Source organism: Gadus macrocephalus, chromosome 1 (assembly GCF_031168955.1).
Source record: "Gadus macrocephalus chromosome 1, ASM3116895v1".
In the NCBI taxonomy this organism is placed as follows: domain Eukaryota; kingdom Metazoa; phylum Chordata; class Actinopteri; order Gadiformes; family Gadidae; genus Gadus; species Gadus macrocephalus.
In genome coordinates, this window is record NC_082382.1 from 22,928,359 (window position 1) to 22,943,358 (window position 15,000).

At 48.9% G+C, this 15,000-nt stretch overlaps 4 protein-coding genes across 6 annotated transcripts in view; 3 read left to right on the forward strand and 1 right to left on the reverse strand.

Annotated features, from left to right (window-relative positions):
• LOC132458719 (carbohydrate sulfotransferase 11-like) overlaps nt 1–6,698 on the forward strand; it is a 7,808-nt gene extending 1,110 nt beyond the window's left edge. Inside the window, exons 2-4 of the mRNA XM_060052982.1 lie at nt 3,586–3,683; nt 5,185–5,349; nt 5,812–6,698. Coding sequence (XP_059908965.1) covers nt 3,586–3,683; nt 5,185–5,349; nt 5,812–6,495 — 947 coding nt within the window. The 3' untranslated portion in view covers nt 6,496–6,698. The remainder of the gene's footprint in view (nt 1–3,585; nt 3,684–5,184; nt 5,350–5,811) is intronic.
• LOC132463097 (proteasomal ubiquitin receptor ADRM1-like) overlaps nt 1–15,000 on the forward strand; it is a 409,794-nt gene that overhangs the window by 131,700 nt on the left and 263,094 nt on the right. The window lies entirely within an intron of this gene.
• Nucleotides 1–15,000, forward strand: part of LOC132463270 (troponin C, skeletal muscle-like) — a 376,397-nt gene that overhangs the window by 38,720 nt on the left and 322,677 nt on the right.
• Nucleotides 9,033–15,000, reverse strand: part of LOC132458713 (solute carrier family 41 member 1) — a 19,322-nt gene continuing 13,354 nt past the window's right edge. For both annotated transcript variants that reach the window (XM_060052957.1, XM_060052968.1), the window contains exons 10-11: nt 12,389–12,540; nt 9,033–11,427 (exon numbers count right to left, since the gene is read on the reverse strand). In XM_060052957.1, the coding sequence (XP_059908940.1) occupies nt 11,254–11,427; nt 12,389–12,540 (326 nt within the window). In that variant the 3' untranslated portion in view covers nt 9,033–11,253. The remainder of the gene's footprint in view (nt 11,428–12,388; nt 12,541–15,000) is intronic.

Below are 15,000 nucleotides of genomic sequence, written 5' to 3' on the forward strand. Positions count from 1 at the left end.
ACTGGGAGGCGATATTACGTGGGTAATGGAACAGTGTTTGTAGAAAGTGTCCTTGAGGTCTGTTTAATGTCCCTGATGTTTCCTGAGGTCCCAGGATGTTTAGAGACCTCTAAGAGCTGGACCCCACAGGACCCAGGGCTGTTTAGAGACCTCTAGACCTGGACTACTCAGGACTGGGTCATGGACTGTTTAGAGACCTCGTGGACCTGAACCCCTCAGGTCATGGACTGTTTAGAGACCTCGTGGACCTGAACCCCTCAGGACCAGGTCATGGACTGTTTAGAGACCTCGTGGACCTGGACCACTCAGGACCAGGTCATGGACTGTCTAGAGACCTCGTGGACCTGGACCACTCAGGACCAGGTCATGGACTGTCTAGAGACCTCGTGGACCTGGACCACTCAGGACCAGGTCTTGGACTGTTAAGAGACCTCGTGGACCTGGCCCGCTCGGGACCAGGTCTTAGGGCTGTTTCGAGACCTGGAGATGAGCTCATAACAGTTACACAACGATGGTAGTAAAAAAGTATCATAAAGTGGGTTTGGGTCGTAACCATGGAGATAACACCCGCCCCTCTTTCCTAAAACTCCAAAACACATTTTTTTAAATCACAAAATGTTCAAATTCCATCTGAGAAAGTGGTTTTACTGGCTCTTTAAATTACATAGTGTTGAACACATCCAATTCAGCGAAGAGCTCACTGGCTCTTTAAATCTCATAGTGTTGAATTAATCTGAATCAGTGAACAGCTCACTGGCTCTTTAAATCTCATAGTGTTGAATTAATCTGAATCAGTGAACAGCTCACTGGCTCTTTAAATCTCATAGTGTTGAATTAATCTGAATCAGTGAACAGCTCACCGGCTCTTTAAATCTCATAGTGTTGAACTCATCCAATTCAGCGAAGAGCTCACCGGCTCTTTAAATCTCATTGCTTGAAACTGTCGTCGACTGCTGCTGCTGCTGTGCTCATGGGGGCCTGGCAGTCGGTGTGTGTGTGTGTGTGTGTGCGTGTGTGTGCACGTGTGTGTATGTGTGTGCGAGCGGGTGTGTGTTACTTCCTGGGTTACAGGGGAAGTGGTGATGACAGACGTGTGTGGACGCATTGTTGATGATGAATAGAAATGTCCCAATGGTCTTTACTAGGCACTAGTGCAGACTAGACCAGACAAGAAACTGTGTGTTTATCTCTCTCTCTCTCTCTCTCTCTCTCTCTCTCTCTCTCTCTCTCTCTCTCTCTCTCTCTCTCTCTCTCTCTCTCTCTCTCTCTCTCTCTCTCTCTCTCTCTCTCTCTCTCTCTCTCTCTCTCTCTCTCGCAGCTGACAAATGAAACTAAATGACGTTCTATTCATTAGAAAATCTAGAAAACTGGAACCGGCCCTCACTCTTTGAACATCTCCGGAGACATTATTGGGTTGGGTGAGAGGTAGAGCAGGTTGAATTGCATCCAGGAGGTTGCTAGTTCGATCCCCGGCTCCCCCTAGCTTGGTGTCGAGGTGTCCCTTAGAAAGACACTTAACCCTAACTGCTCCCGACGAGCTGGCTGTCGCCTGGCCCGGTTGACTCCACTGTCGATGTGTCAATGCGTGTATTAACCGTTGTTAGTCGCTTTGCCAAAAGCGTCTGCTAAATGCAAATGACATCCCGTAGGGTAGATATGACGTACTCTCTCTTTGTCTGCTCTCTCTCTTTCTGTCTCTCATTTCATCTCCTTCTCATCGGTCTACAATTACAATCAGGGCATTTAGCAGCCGCTTTTATCCAAAGCGACTTACACCAGCTATTACACACATTGACACACCGACGGCAGAGTCAACCATGCAAGGCGACAGCCAGCTCGTCAGGAGCAGTTAGGGTTAAGTGTCTTGCTCAGGGACACATCAACACTCAGCGAGGAGGAGCTGGGGATCGAACTAGCAACCTTTCGGTTACGAGACAACTGCTCTACCTCCTGAGCTAATCCTCCTCAGACACGCTGGTCCAGTAGTCTGGGGGTCTGCGGAAGACCCCCTGGGCTCCTTGGGGCCAGCCCTGGCTCTGCCTCACCTCTGTCCCATCTTCACCACCCTGGTGGGTGGAGGTGCTGGCGGAGCTTCTGGTGGTGTTGGTGGTGGTGGTGGTGGAGAATAGTTCAGAGGAAGTCTAGATCCTCAATGATTCCTAATGGATCCAGCAGATAACACCATGAAGCAGACTGAGTCACATCTCTCGTTTCTCTGATCTTATCCTCGTAAAGATCTGGTTCTCTTTATTGTCCAGTCTTTGCCCAACAGCTGGTTGGTCCCTTCATCTGTTTCTCTGTATTTTATCATTGAGGGAGAAACTCCATGACATCTCTCTGTTATCTCACCCCACCCAAGGAGATTTGGTTTAGTCGATGCGTGAAAGACGAGGTAGCTAGCCACACAAACGCAGTTTGTTAAGTCGAAGGTTTGGATTCAGACGGGTGAATCGTCAGTCAACAACAGAAAAAGATTTCCTTGTGTTCTATCTTCTGGAATCGCAATATCACAGCAAACACCACCTCCAAGTCTGACAAACACTACCTTCCAGCCCGACCAGACTCCTGTACCTTCATCTGGAAGGGGTTTATTATGAGAGAAGGAGGTGGATGGCACCCAAACAGTTGCTGATTAAAATCCTCTGCTGCACTTTCGACTTGCCTTTGGAGCAAGAAACCTAGCGCCTTGTCTCAGTAGGTCTGTCAGGACCTTTCTGACGTGTGTGTGTGTGTGTGTGTGTGTGTGTGTGTGTGTGTGTGTGTGCGTGTGTGCGTTTGTGCTTGGGTGTGTGTGTGCGTGCGTGTTTAAATGCCTGAGTTACAGCCGCCTACAGGACTAAGATCTGTGTCGGGGACCTGGTCTGAGATCTGTGTTAAGAACCTGGTCTGAGATCTGTGTTAAGGACCTGGACTAAGATCTGTGTTAAGGACCTGGTCTGAGATCTGTGTCAAGGACCTGGTCTGAGATCTGTGTTAAGGACCTGGTCTGAGATCTGTGTTAAGGACCTGTCCTGAGATCTGTGTCAAGGACCTGGTCTGAGATCTGTGTCGAGGACCTGGTATGTGATCTGTGTCAAGGACCTGGTCTGAGATCTGTGTTAAGGACCTGGTCTGAGATCTGTGTCAAGGACCTGGTCTGAGATCTGTGTGAAGGACCCGGTCTGAGATCTGTGTCGAGGACCTGGTCTGAGATCTGTGTGAAGGACCTGGTCTGAGATCTGTGTTGAGGACCTGGTCTGAGATCTGTGTTAAGGACCTAGTCTGAGATCTGTGTTAAGGACCTGGTCTGAGATCTGTGTCAAGGACCTGGTCTGAGATCTGTGTGAAGGACCCGGTCTGAGATCTGTGTCGAGGACCTGGTCTGAGATCTGTGTGAAGGACCTGGTCTGAGATCTGTGTTGAGGACCTGGTCTGAGATCTGTGTTAAGGACCTGGTCTGAGATCTGTGTGAAGGACCTGGTCTGAGATCTGTGTTGAGGACCTGGTCTGAGATCTGTGTTAAGGACCTGGTCTGAGATCTGTGTTAAGGACCTGGTCTGAGATCTGTGTTAAGGACCTGGTCTGAGATCTGTGTTGTGTCTGCAGATGTGGAGCCCATCACCAGCACCGGCTCCACCTCCACCCACCCCCCCCTCGGGAGGAGCGGGAGAAACCCCCTGCGGTCCCTCTACAACGGAGACCAGGTGGGGACACAAACACACACACACACACACACACACAGCTACACACAAACACACACACTCACACACACACACACACACACACACACACACACACACACACACACACACACACACACACACACACACACACACACACACACACACACACCATGTAACGCACTACACAGAGTATGGTGCGTTACATCACTCTGGACCACCCAGCTGAACTCTAGAGAGGGACACCGTAGAAAGATTTCCCTCTCTGACAAATGAGACCTTCTTAACTTCTCAACTTGTAAATGAAATATAATAATATAGCATATTCAGTAATGGATTACATTTTCACATTTCACCGTTAGTTTCTAATGCCTCCGTCTGCTGGGAGACGTGAAGGTGTGTGTCCGCCTCCAGGCAGTGAGATCCCTCTGGCTAAATGGTTTCCTGTTTCAAAGCTCACAGTTCTTAATGAAAACAGGTTCCTGGCCTTCATAACATGTCCTAACACACCAGTCCTCCGGGCCAGACGGGTGGCCATTCATCTCCCAGCACCACCGGCTTCCAATCCAAACATCGGCCTGGATAAGAGTCCAGGACACAAACATCTTTCCATCCCATAATGTACATCACACCCCATTACATTACATTTGCGTTTAGCAGACGCCTCCATCCTTAAAATATGTCAAAGTGAGGTTGGGGACAATCGTAGCATGCCATCAGAATTACAGTAAAAAAACGTCTAAAAGAGGAGAACTATGTAGGGACTTCAGTCGCCTTGTCCGTGGTTAAACAGAACCGTTCGAATGCAAGCAGACCCCACAGAGCTTCTGACAACAAGTGGCGAGAGCAGCCCTAGATATCAGTGGGTCATGCTGAGCATGTTTGCAGGCTGGAATCCTCCAAAAGGATCTTATTGGGAGTGTTGTGGTGGCATGGCTGGAAACCCCCCCCCCCCCCTCCCCAGTGCCCACCCTGGTGGTGATGAGGTCTGCTCTGTTGAAGTCATTTGAGATCAAGTGGGATTACTTCCCCAGTAATAACAGTACCACTGCTACTGGTACTGTTACTAAAACTGTAAGTAACTAGTGAACAGTTCCTGCTCTTGTTCAGGCACCGTATTACCTTGTACAGGTAATTAAGTACGGGTAACTGATTAACAGGTAGCTAGTGTAAAGGTAATTCAGTACAGGTAACTGATTAACAGGTCGTTAGTATAAAGGTAATTAAGTGCAGCTAATAAATGCACAGGTAACTTATGGTCAGGTACCTAATGAACAGGCAACTAATTATATGTTGTATGTAAATACCCGTCATTAATAATGATTAACGGGTGGCTAATGTGAAGGTTACTAATGTCCAGGTAACTTACATACAGGTCAATATTGTACAGGTGTGTGTGCAGGAATACGTGAATGCATGAAGATCAGCATGGAGATCACCCTAGTGGCCATAGAAGTGTTGTACATGAGACCCCAACTAATCATACCCCTCTCCCCCATTCTCCCCCCCCCCCCCCCCCCCCCAGGACTCTGACCAATCGTACGCCCAGTCGGCGCTACGGGGCCGCCGCGAGCTGCTGGAGGAGGCGTGTCTTAGCCAGACCAGGAAGAGGCGAGTCCTGTCCCCGGACGACCTCCGACACCTCATCGTGGACGACAAGCATGGCCTCATCTACTGCTACGTGCCCAAGGTAACCACACAGATATCATATAGAGACACATATACAGCTCTACGCCTGACGAGACATATACACTGCTATCATTATCTAGATATAGCTCTACGCCTGACTAGACATATACACTGCTATCATTATCTAGATATAGCTCTACGCCTGACTAGACATATACACTGCTATCATTATCTAGATATAGCTCTCGGCCTGACTAGACATATACACTGCTATCATTATCTAGATATAGCTCTCGGCCTGACTAGACATATACACTGCTATCATTATCTAGATATAGCTCTAGGTCTGACTAGAGGTACTGCTAACACTATCTCGATATAGCTCTACGTCTGACTAGATTGTTTACACATCTATCACTATCTAGGTTCAGCTCTAGGTCCGTCCGTCTTTCCCTCTGTACTCCGTCTGTCTCCGGCCTGAGGCGTGCCGTGCGGCGGTAGTGATTCCCCTCCCGTCCAACAGGTGGCGTGCACCAACTGGAAGCGCGTGCTGATGGTGCTGACGGGCGACGGCCGCTACTCGGACCCGCTGGCCATCCCGGCCCACGAGGCCCACGTGGCGGGCAACCTGCGCACGCTCTCCGAGTTCCCGGCCGCCGAGATCAACCGCCGGCTGCGCTCCTACCTCAAGTTCGTGTTCGTGCGGGAGCCCTTCGAGCGGCTGGTGTCGGCCTACCGCAACAAGTTCACGCGCAGCTACAACGAGGCCTTCCACAAGCGCTACGGCACCAAGATCATCCGCCGGCACCGGCCCGGCGCGCGGCCCGGCGCGGCGGAGGCCGGCGCCGACGTCTCCTTCCGGGAGTTCATCCAGTACCTGGTGGACCCCCGCACGCAGCGCGAGGAGCCCCTGAACGAGCACTGGGAGCGGGTGCACTCGCTGTGCCACCCCTGCCTCATCCACTACGACGTGGTGGGCAAGTACGAGACGCTGGAGCCCGACTCCCAGGCCGTCCTGGGGCTGGCGGGCGTCCAGGGCAGCGTGCGGTTCCCCTCCTCGGGGAAGAGCGCCCGCACCGACCGGGACATGGCGGCGCGCTTCTTCCAGGACGTCAGCCCCTTCCTGCAGAAGAAGCTGGTCAACATGTACCGCATGGACTTCCTGCTGTTCAACTACTCCATGCCGCGGTACCTCCGCACGCCCTGAGGAACACCGGGGAGGATCAGGGGAACCCGGCACTTTGTTCACGTCTCTCGGGCGTTCCTCCCGCCCGTACTCGCTGTAAAGGAGGTTAAAGACTGAGGCCCTCTGGTTGGGTTCCTTGGCGAGGGGAATCCATTTTGTGCCGACTGGACGGACTGACGGACAGAGGAAGGGACAGGCTTTGGTTCTGTTGCTTCGCCCGCTCGGATGGAAAAAAAATGGAAATGGAAGAAGCGCTTTTTGACTCCAGGCTCGCCAGTCTCCCGAAACAGGAAGGGAAGTGAAATGAGGAGCGAGTCGGAACACAGAAGGGCCTCTATCCGGGCCCTCGGGGGACGAGAAGGAAATAGTTCACTGTGTTTGCAGCTCAGCTCAAAACGCCAATTGGTGGAATTGCTGCGTTGGAATAGATTCAAATGCCCTTTCAGTCTGAGTTTTTGAAGGTGGTATTGTTATAGTTTGAGGCTTTTAAGGTGGCATTGTTTAGGTTGAGGCTGTTACGGTGGTATTGTTTTAGTTTGAGGCTGTTAAGATGGCATTCTATAGATGGAGGCTGTTAAGGTGGTATTGTTTTAGTTTGAGGCTTTTACGGTGGTATTGTTTTAGTTTGAGGCTGTTAAGGTGGTCTTTTTAGTTGAGGCTGTTATGTATTCTTAAGTTTGAGGCAGTAAAGGTGGTATTGTTTTAGTTTGAGGCTGTTAAGGTGGTATTTTTTATAGTTTGAGGCTGTTAGGTGGTATTGTTATGTTTGAGGATGTTAAGGGCGTATTGTTTAGTTTGAGGCTGTGAAGGTGGTATTGTTTAGTTTGAGGCTGTTTATGTGGTATTGTTTAATTGAGGCTGTTAAGGGGGTATTGTTTAGTTTTGGGCTGTAAAGGTGGTATTGTTTGGTTTGGGGCTGTTAAGGTGGTATTGTTAATGTGGTCTTGTTTTTTTTTAGACTGTTAAGGTGGTATTGTTTAGTTGAGGCTGTTAAGGTGGTCTCAATCTTCTTCAAACTTTGTCCAAGACGTTCAAGAAGCAGGATCTTCTCGCGTCAACGTTCACGAGCGAACACACCGACTGTGAAACAGAAGACACCTTTGGAGTCCCTGAAACGTTATTTATGAAACAAGCACAAGAGTATTTATTATGAGGAGGAAACAGACTCTCTGTGATGGTGTGCTGAACATGTTTTGTATCTATTTCCTATGAAACAGTTGTTGAAACTGAGGGCTGGAACTCATCTGTCGCTTTTTAGCTGTTCTGCACAACCAGCTGTCGCCAGGTAGAATTAGTCTTCTCGAAGATTGAGAAACTTGAAGTGAAGAATAAAATGTTTAAATATGCAGCAACACAAACTAAGGGACTGATGTTGTTACTTTAATGCCACTCCCATATAGACACAGGACAGTGTGTGTGTGTTTTGGAGCCATATCATCATTCCAGTAGGTGCATTTCTCTGACTGAGAGTGTGTGTGGATTATGTGTGTGTGTGTGTGTGTGTGTAGCTCTGTGCAGGTTGAGCAAACAAGCAGATGACTGTGGTTCAGCACCACAGCTCCAGAGCTCTGGTCAGTGGTGCTCTTGTTCAGAATGAACGCACACACACACACACACTCACACCCTTTACACACACCTAATGACTTCATGTCAGCCTGCTGTAAACCTGGGGATGGATGCCGTCTCCGGATCACCTTCTGTTCACTCTTGAGTTCCGCGGGTTCTGGCTTTATACTCCGTCTGGGACGCTAACCACGGACGAGTCATCTCTCGCCCGCTCTCCTTAAGGTTCAGATATTTTGAGCCCTGTGTTCATGAAGCTGTGTTATTGTGTGTCTAGACTCAACCCGTCCCTATCACTCTGTAATGACAGCAGAGTCCTCTTGTAGTTTGGAAACATGTGCTACAGTCCAGGAAAAACTTCCCACTGCTTGCTGTAGGCCGTGACGGACAGACAGACAGCAGGCCTTGTCCTAACCTCACTCTCTCTCCCCCCCTCTCTCTCTCTCTCTCTCCTGGTGCTAACCTCTCTCTCTCTCTCTCTCTCTCTTTCCCCCTCCCTCTCTCTCCCTCGCTCAGAGGAGCTCCATGAGGACTCAGGGAGGGTGAGGGAACGTCGGCCCCACTGCGGCTGAGGTGTAAACCCTGAGGATTCTTCCTCAGCGTCTCCAGGTGGAATACAGGCGGAATAAGAAGATGATTCGGCCCCCTTTTGGCAACGTGTTTAAATCGTCCATCTCGCTAGATATTGACTGGTTTAAAAATCTCTGCCATAGAAACACACTTACCTCTGTGACAACGTCTGAAGTCACTTGATCTGGGCCACATGCCCGCATGTTTAGTAACCCTCAGGTGTTTAAAGAAGCAGGTTCAAGTTTTCTCACGTTGCTGAGAACACCATCAAACTGATGAAACGTTGTTGTTCCTCTACAGCTGCATTGCGCCAACGCTTAAGAATTTAGTATTTTATTGGTTGGAACAGTTGAACGGTAACCAGGGGAAATGTTGACCGATCCCAATACAACCGAACAATAGCATATCTATAAAAGAAAACGAGAAGAAGTAATTATATTTTATTGTTCTTTTAGGTCATATGAAAATAGAACCGTCCACAGACACACAACACAACAACACAATCACACATTTTTACCATCGCCACAACTTGTGTGCACACAAACAAACGAAGACACACGGACTCGGAAGCTCAGGCAACTACGCTGTTTTGAAGAAAAGGCATTTCATCGCTGCACGTTTAACCAACGTGCACGTCTGTCACTAAAGTGCACGTGTAACCAACGTGCATGTCCGTCACTAAAGTGCACGTGTAACCAACACGCACGTCTATCACTAAAGTGCACCAGTCATAACGTGCACGTCTGTCACTAAAGTGCACGGGTAACCAACGTGCACATCTGTTTCTAAAGTGCACGTGGGACCGAGTGGCAGTGAGTGTGTAGGGGGTTTCCCACCCAGCGTGCGTGAAGACACCGTTTCGAACAAAGCTTCTAAGGTTCTGCACACGGACACAAAGTGCTGCTGTTTCTTTAAGTTAAGATCAGGAGGTCAGCCACCTCTAGAGGTACTTCCCACGACCTTCAGATGAGTGACATTACGTGTACGTTCGTGCAACTCCACATTGGTACGGTGATTTCACACGCTAGTTTCTACTGTCCAGGACACTCGTGTTCCCAATGGTTGGACATGTGTAGCTGCAGAAGGCCCTGGGACTGCTGCGGGCCTGTGAGGGGCGTCTTAACGTCCAGATGAAGCACATCACGACAGAATACATCACGGCGACGACTACTTTTAACTTTGGCATGTTTGTTTTGATGGATGATTTGCTGCGATCAGAGAGGACGGGGTTCAACTTAAGACGGCTTTTTTCTGTGCTACTTTGAGGTACTGCTTATGCTTTTGATACTGCAGTACTAGTGTGACGAAAAAGACAGAGCTGGCAATATGACGGTACACTTGATGGACGAATATTGTTACGCTTATATAAGGCTAATATTTTTGAAATGTTGTGCATAGAGATGAGCTGAGGAGACGTTGCAAACTGCAAGACAACATGATGAGGTAAGACATGTCACTGAGTGACTCAGTTATGATGACAATCAACAACGCGTTCTGCTTCCACAACAGACAACAACAGGGCTGTGAGAGTCTCTAGGGTTTAACACATTTGGAAGAAAGTACTTCCTCAATTCTAAACAACCCGGTATTGACGTACTATATCAGACGGTATTGAATTGATGAAACGGAAATTTTAGATAGTTAAGATATTAGGTTATAAAATAGGGACTCTGTTGTCATCAGAGACGGATCTTTAGGTCTTTGGCTCTGCACAACTTTGCATAGCTTGCTTAATGACTTGTCCCCATGGGCGTGTGTGGGGCAACATTCGGGGAAACACATTCCTCTGACTACATGATCGGGAGGAACTTCAACCTTAAAACACAAAACTAGGTCAGTTTTCTAATCTAATGTCAAATGAAAAATTTCAATCAATTGTTTCTTATCCCGGCTACGAAGGCGTCCACGTTCATGGCAATGGATATTACTCTGAATATGTACAGAGAACAAGAAAGTGGGCCAAATCATGAATTCCAGTAGGTATTTTAATTTTTTCATTTCCCCGCACGACCTCTCTCTGAGATATGAAGTCGTGTTCCTGCTCAAGTGATTCACAGTGTGGCCCAAGAGCTGCTGCCACGCATTACTACTCTCGTTATTACCAGGCTAGCTGCTACTGCGCTAGCGTAGCATGCTAACCTAGCATGCTGACCTAGCATTCTAGCGTAGCACGCTATGACCCCCAGGAAATCCAGATGATTGCGTGCGTGCGTGAGTGTATGTGTGTGTGTGTGTGTGTGTGTGTGTGTGTGTCTGTGTGTGTGTGTGTGTGTGTGTGAGTGTGTGTCTGTGTGTGTGCGTGAGAGAGACTAAATCCTATATTTGAATCCCTTCATACTGAAAGAGGAAGTATTTAACGACTTGCCGTTACTAACCATGGCATCTGCCATCGTCACCTGGTTGCTATCCGAGCCAATCAGAAACACAGACAGGTTTGACCGTACTGTCTGGCTACTACTGTAAATGTTTGGATTGGTTAACCAGGGCATGAGTCAGCGTTTTGTCACAGAGTCTGCTTGGCAACAAGGTGGAGTCTATTTTTGTCCAATCACGGGATTAGTCTTCTAATATCAGACCAATCACGGGGCTTCTCCCTCCTCTGAGTGTGGTGGAAGTCCGTAGAAGGAGAGGGGGCGGGTCTTGTGCTCACTGGCCCACGCCGTGGACCAATGAGGTGCAGCGGAAGCAGAGGGCCAGGAAGCCGGTGCCCAGCAGGTCCCCCAGGGCCGTCAGGTAGGGGATGGAGAAGTTGTCCGGGTCCAAGCTCCGCCTCCACATCACACGCACGATCAGGTCGGCCACGTACAGCAAGATGGTCACCTAGAGAGAGGGAGAGAGAGAGAGAGAGAGGGAGAGGGAGAGGGAGAGGGGGAGAGAGAGAGAGAGAGAGAGAGAGAGAGAGAGAGAGAGAGAGAGAGAGAGAGAGAGAGAGAGAGGTTAGGACCAGGTGAGAAAGTGAGGGAGAGAGAGGTTAGGACCAACAGAGATGACAGAATAAGAAACTCCCGGTTCTTATTAGTGCGTCTGTGTGAGTGTGTATGTGTGCGTGTCGCGTGTGAGAATGTAAATGTGTGTGTGTATGTGAGTGTGCGTGCGTGAGTGTGTATGTGAATGTACGCGCGTGTGAGTGTGTATGTGAATGCGTGCGCGTTTGAACGTGTGTCTATCCGTGTGTGTGAATGTGAATGTGTGTGCATCTGTGAGTGTTTACATGCATGCATTCGAGGGCCTGACTTGTTCAACTCATTGTAGGCTTTAATAAAGGATCGCCTCTACACTTCCAGTAACTTTGTTTACAAGCTGCTCGGAGAGAAACTCCCCCATAATGAGAACCCCCCCCCCCCCCCCCCGTTCTGAGGGCTGATTCCCTGTCGGCTCTCATTAGCTTGGCTGACAGTCTGACAGCCAGGACCGCTCCCAGTGTTCCCAGTGTTCCCAGTCCGAGCTACGGGAGGGGCAGCAACAGGGTTTAGTGTCCTGGCCTCCCCGGGATGGGAGAGAGGTGTTTGTGTGTGTAAGTGTGTTTGTGTGTGTCCGTGTGTGTGTGTGTCTGTGCCAGTATGTCCATTTGTGTGTGTGTGTGTGTGTGTGTGTGTGTGTGTGTGTGTGTGTGTGTGTGTGTGTGTGTGTGTTTCCATGTGTGGGTATGTCAATGCGTGTCTGTGTTTGGTGTATGCGAGTGTGTGTCCATATGTGTGTCCATGTGTGTGTGTGCGAGTGTGTTTCCATGTGTTGGTATGTCCATGCGTGTGTGTGTGTGCGTGCGCGTCCCGGCCCAGACCTGCAGCAGTGCGGCCGCCAGGTAGCAGAGGGTGAAGGTGACCCCGATGGGCGGGGCGTCGGCCCCCTGGAGCAGAGAGATGGAGTACAGGAAGACCATGTGACCCGGGACCACCAGCATCAACAGCACCCGCGCCGACCGCGAGTTGACCCCTGGGGGAGGAGTCAGACAGCACGTCACATGACCGTCACCCCTGGGGGAGGAGTCAGACAGCACGTCACATGACCGTCACCCCTGGGGGAGGAGCCAGACAGCACGTCACATGACCGTCCCCCCTGGGGGAGGAGTCAGACAGCACGTCACATGACCGTCACCCCTGGGGGAGGAGTTGAACACAAAGTCACATGACCATCACCCCTAGGGGAGGAGTCAGACAGGACGTCACATGACCGTCACCCCTGCGGGAGGAGCCAGACAGGACGTCACATGACCTCCCGGCCAGGTACCTCACTCACCGACCCGTTCCCTGTCGGGCCCAGACCCCACTGCGGTGTAGGGACAGGAAGTAACCAGAGTTGTTCCGATATTATTGTTTTCCTTCCCGATACCGATTCCGATTCCTGAACTTGAGCATCGGCCGATACGAGTATAAACCGATTTGGCGTCTAGCATTGTAACTACTGATATCGCTTTTTCTTATTGAAGGGTTCTCGTACGATGACAGCATGGTAAGGGCGGTTAATTTACTGTCGATCAAATCTTTTTTCCAGAACTCGATCATTTTACATTTATAAACTAATTATAATACATTTGTATTCTTATAGTTAAGCGTCCATGTATCTATGTTTTTCCGACTTGGTAGCTCGAAGCACGTAGGTCGGAGGTGATGAACGGGCTAGTCATGATGGTATCGGATCGGCTCATAGACTTAGACAGTACCGATACCCGATACTGCACTTTAGGCAGATTCCTAAAAGGAATTTCCGATACCAGTATCAGAAATTTCTCCGATACTGACGGTTTCGGAACTCTAGAAGTCACGTTGATTAATCTCCATGCCCAAAATAAAGTAAAGCCTTTCCAAACGTAAACGACGTACATGCTGGTTCTACACCGTTAAAAAATAAGATTTTCTTTGGTCTTCTCGTGCACCTAAACACTTCTACACTCGTGTTATCTGTTATTGTTGGATCTAGATTCACTTTGTTCAAATCTAACCTCTCTGGTGCAGCCGTGATGCATGTATCGATTTCTAGTTGGAATATATTTGGATATTCCAATAAATGATTGCCTTAATTGTGTTTGTACGGCTCGTATAAAACCCAGATGGAGATCATGAGACAAGGCGATGTTGAACGTACTGTTGCCAGTCTCACTCGTCAGTCCGTTAATAAACCCGTTACATAAATGTACTATCTCTGTTTAGGATTACACCACCCTGTGTTGAAATGTGGCACCTCTGATGTAACGGTTAACACCGCTAACTTAAAACACGTGTATTCTACCACCATTGTGTTTGGTTAAACTATGTTATGCACAACATTTCTGCAAGTATTCTATGGGCGACTACTTTTCATTGTATGCTTTGGCTACAACTTATGTATGTTGTACGTCCTGGCACTTATTGTAAGCACTTATGGTATGTTGTACGTACTGGGACTTATTGTAAGCACTTATTGTATGTTGTACGTCCTGGCACTTAATGTATGCACTTATTGTACGTTGTACGTCGTTACACTTAAAAATAGTACTGCGATTGTTAGCGCTTGGCACTTGGTTCTATGAACATCCTAACTGTACCAACAGCGATATATTGTTGTTTCTCCTTCTTCTTACCAATGTACTTAAGGTAAGTCGCTTTGGAGACAAGCGTCTGCTAAATACCCTAAATGTAAATGTACACTAGGCGGACATGTTCAGAACCATCTGCCGAATTTCGAGGACATAAGTCGTGCTGTCTGAGAGGTTTTTTCAACCTGCAGGTGTTAAGCCTCGACGAGAACGGCTTACAGAAGACCTGCTTGTCCACTGTGTGGATTGGCTTCGTGTTTAGGGGCGTGAGACAGCAGCTGTAAAGCCTTAACAACATAATACAATAGTGCATTATTGGCTTTTGAGGGGAAATAAAACTCTCAAAGTCATCTGCAGCCAATTCAAACTGGCCGGGAGCAAAACGCTACAGAGCAGACAATAACGGCAGTTTCCTCTCATATCCGCTGAACATCTCTGACATGGAGTGTCTGGGGGAACAGGAACAAGAGGCCGCCTGCACCCCTTAGACTCTGAACATGCATAAGGCAGGGGTTAGATAATACAGAGACAGGTCATTAAGGAGCAGGTAGGGGTTAGATAATACAGAGACAGGTCATTAAGGAGCAGGTAGGGGTTAGACAGTACAGAGACAGGTCATTAAGGAGCAGGTGGGGGTTAGACACTACAGAGACAGGTCATTAAGGAGCAGGTAGGGGTTAGATAATACAGAGACAGGTCATTAAGGAGCAGGTAGGGGCTATACAGTACAGCGACAGGTCATTAAGGAGCAGGTAGGGGTTAGACAGTACAGAGACAGGTCATTAAGGAGCAGGTAGGGGTTAGAGAGTACAGAGATGGGTCATTAAGGAGCAGGTAGGGGTTAGACAGTACAGAGACAGGTCACTAAGGAGCAGGTGGGG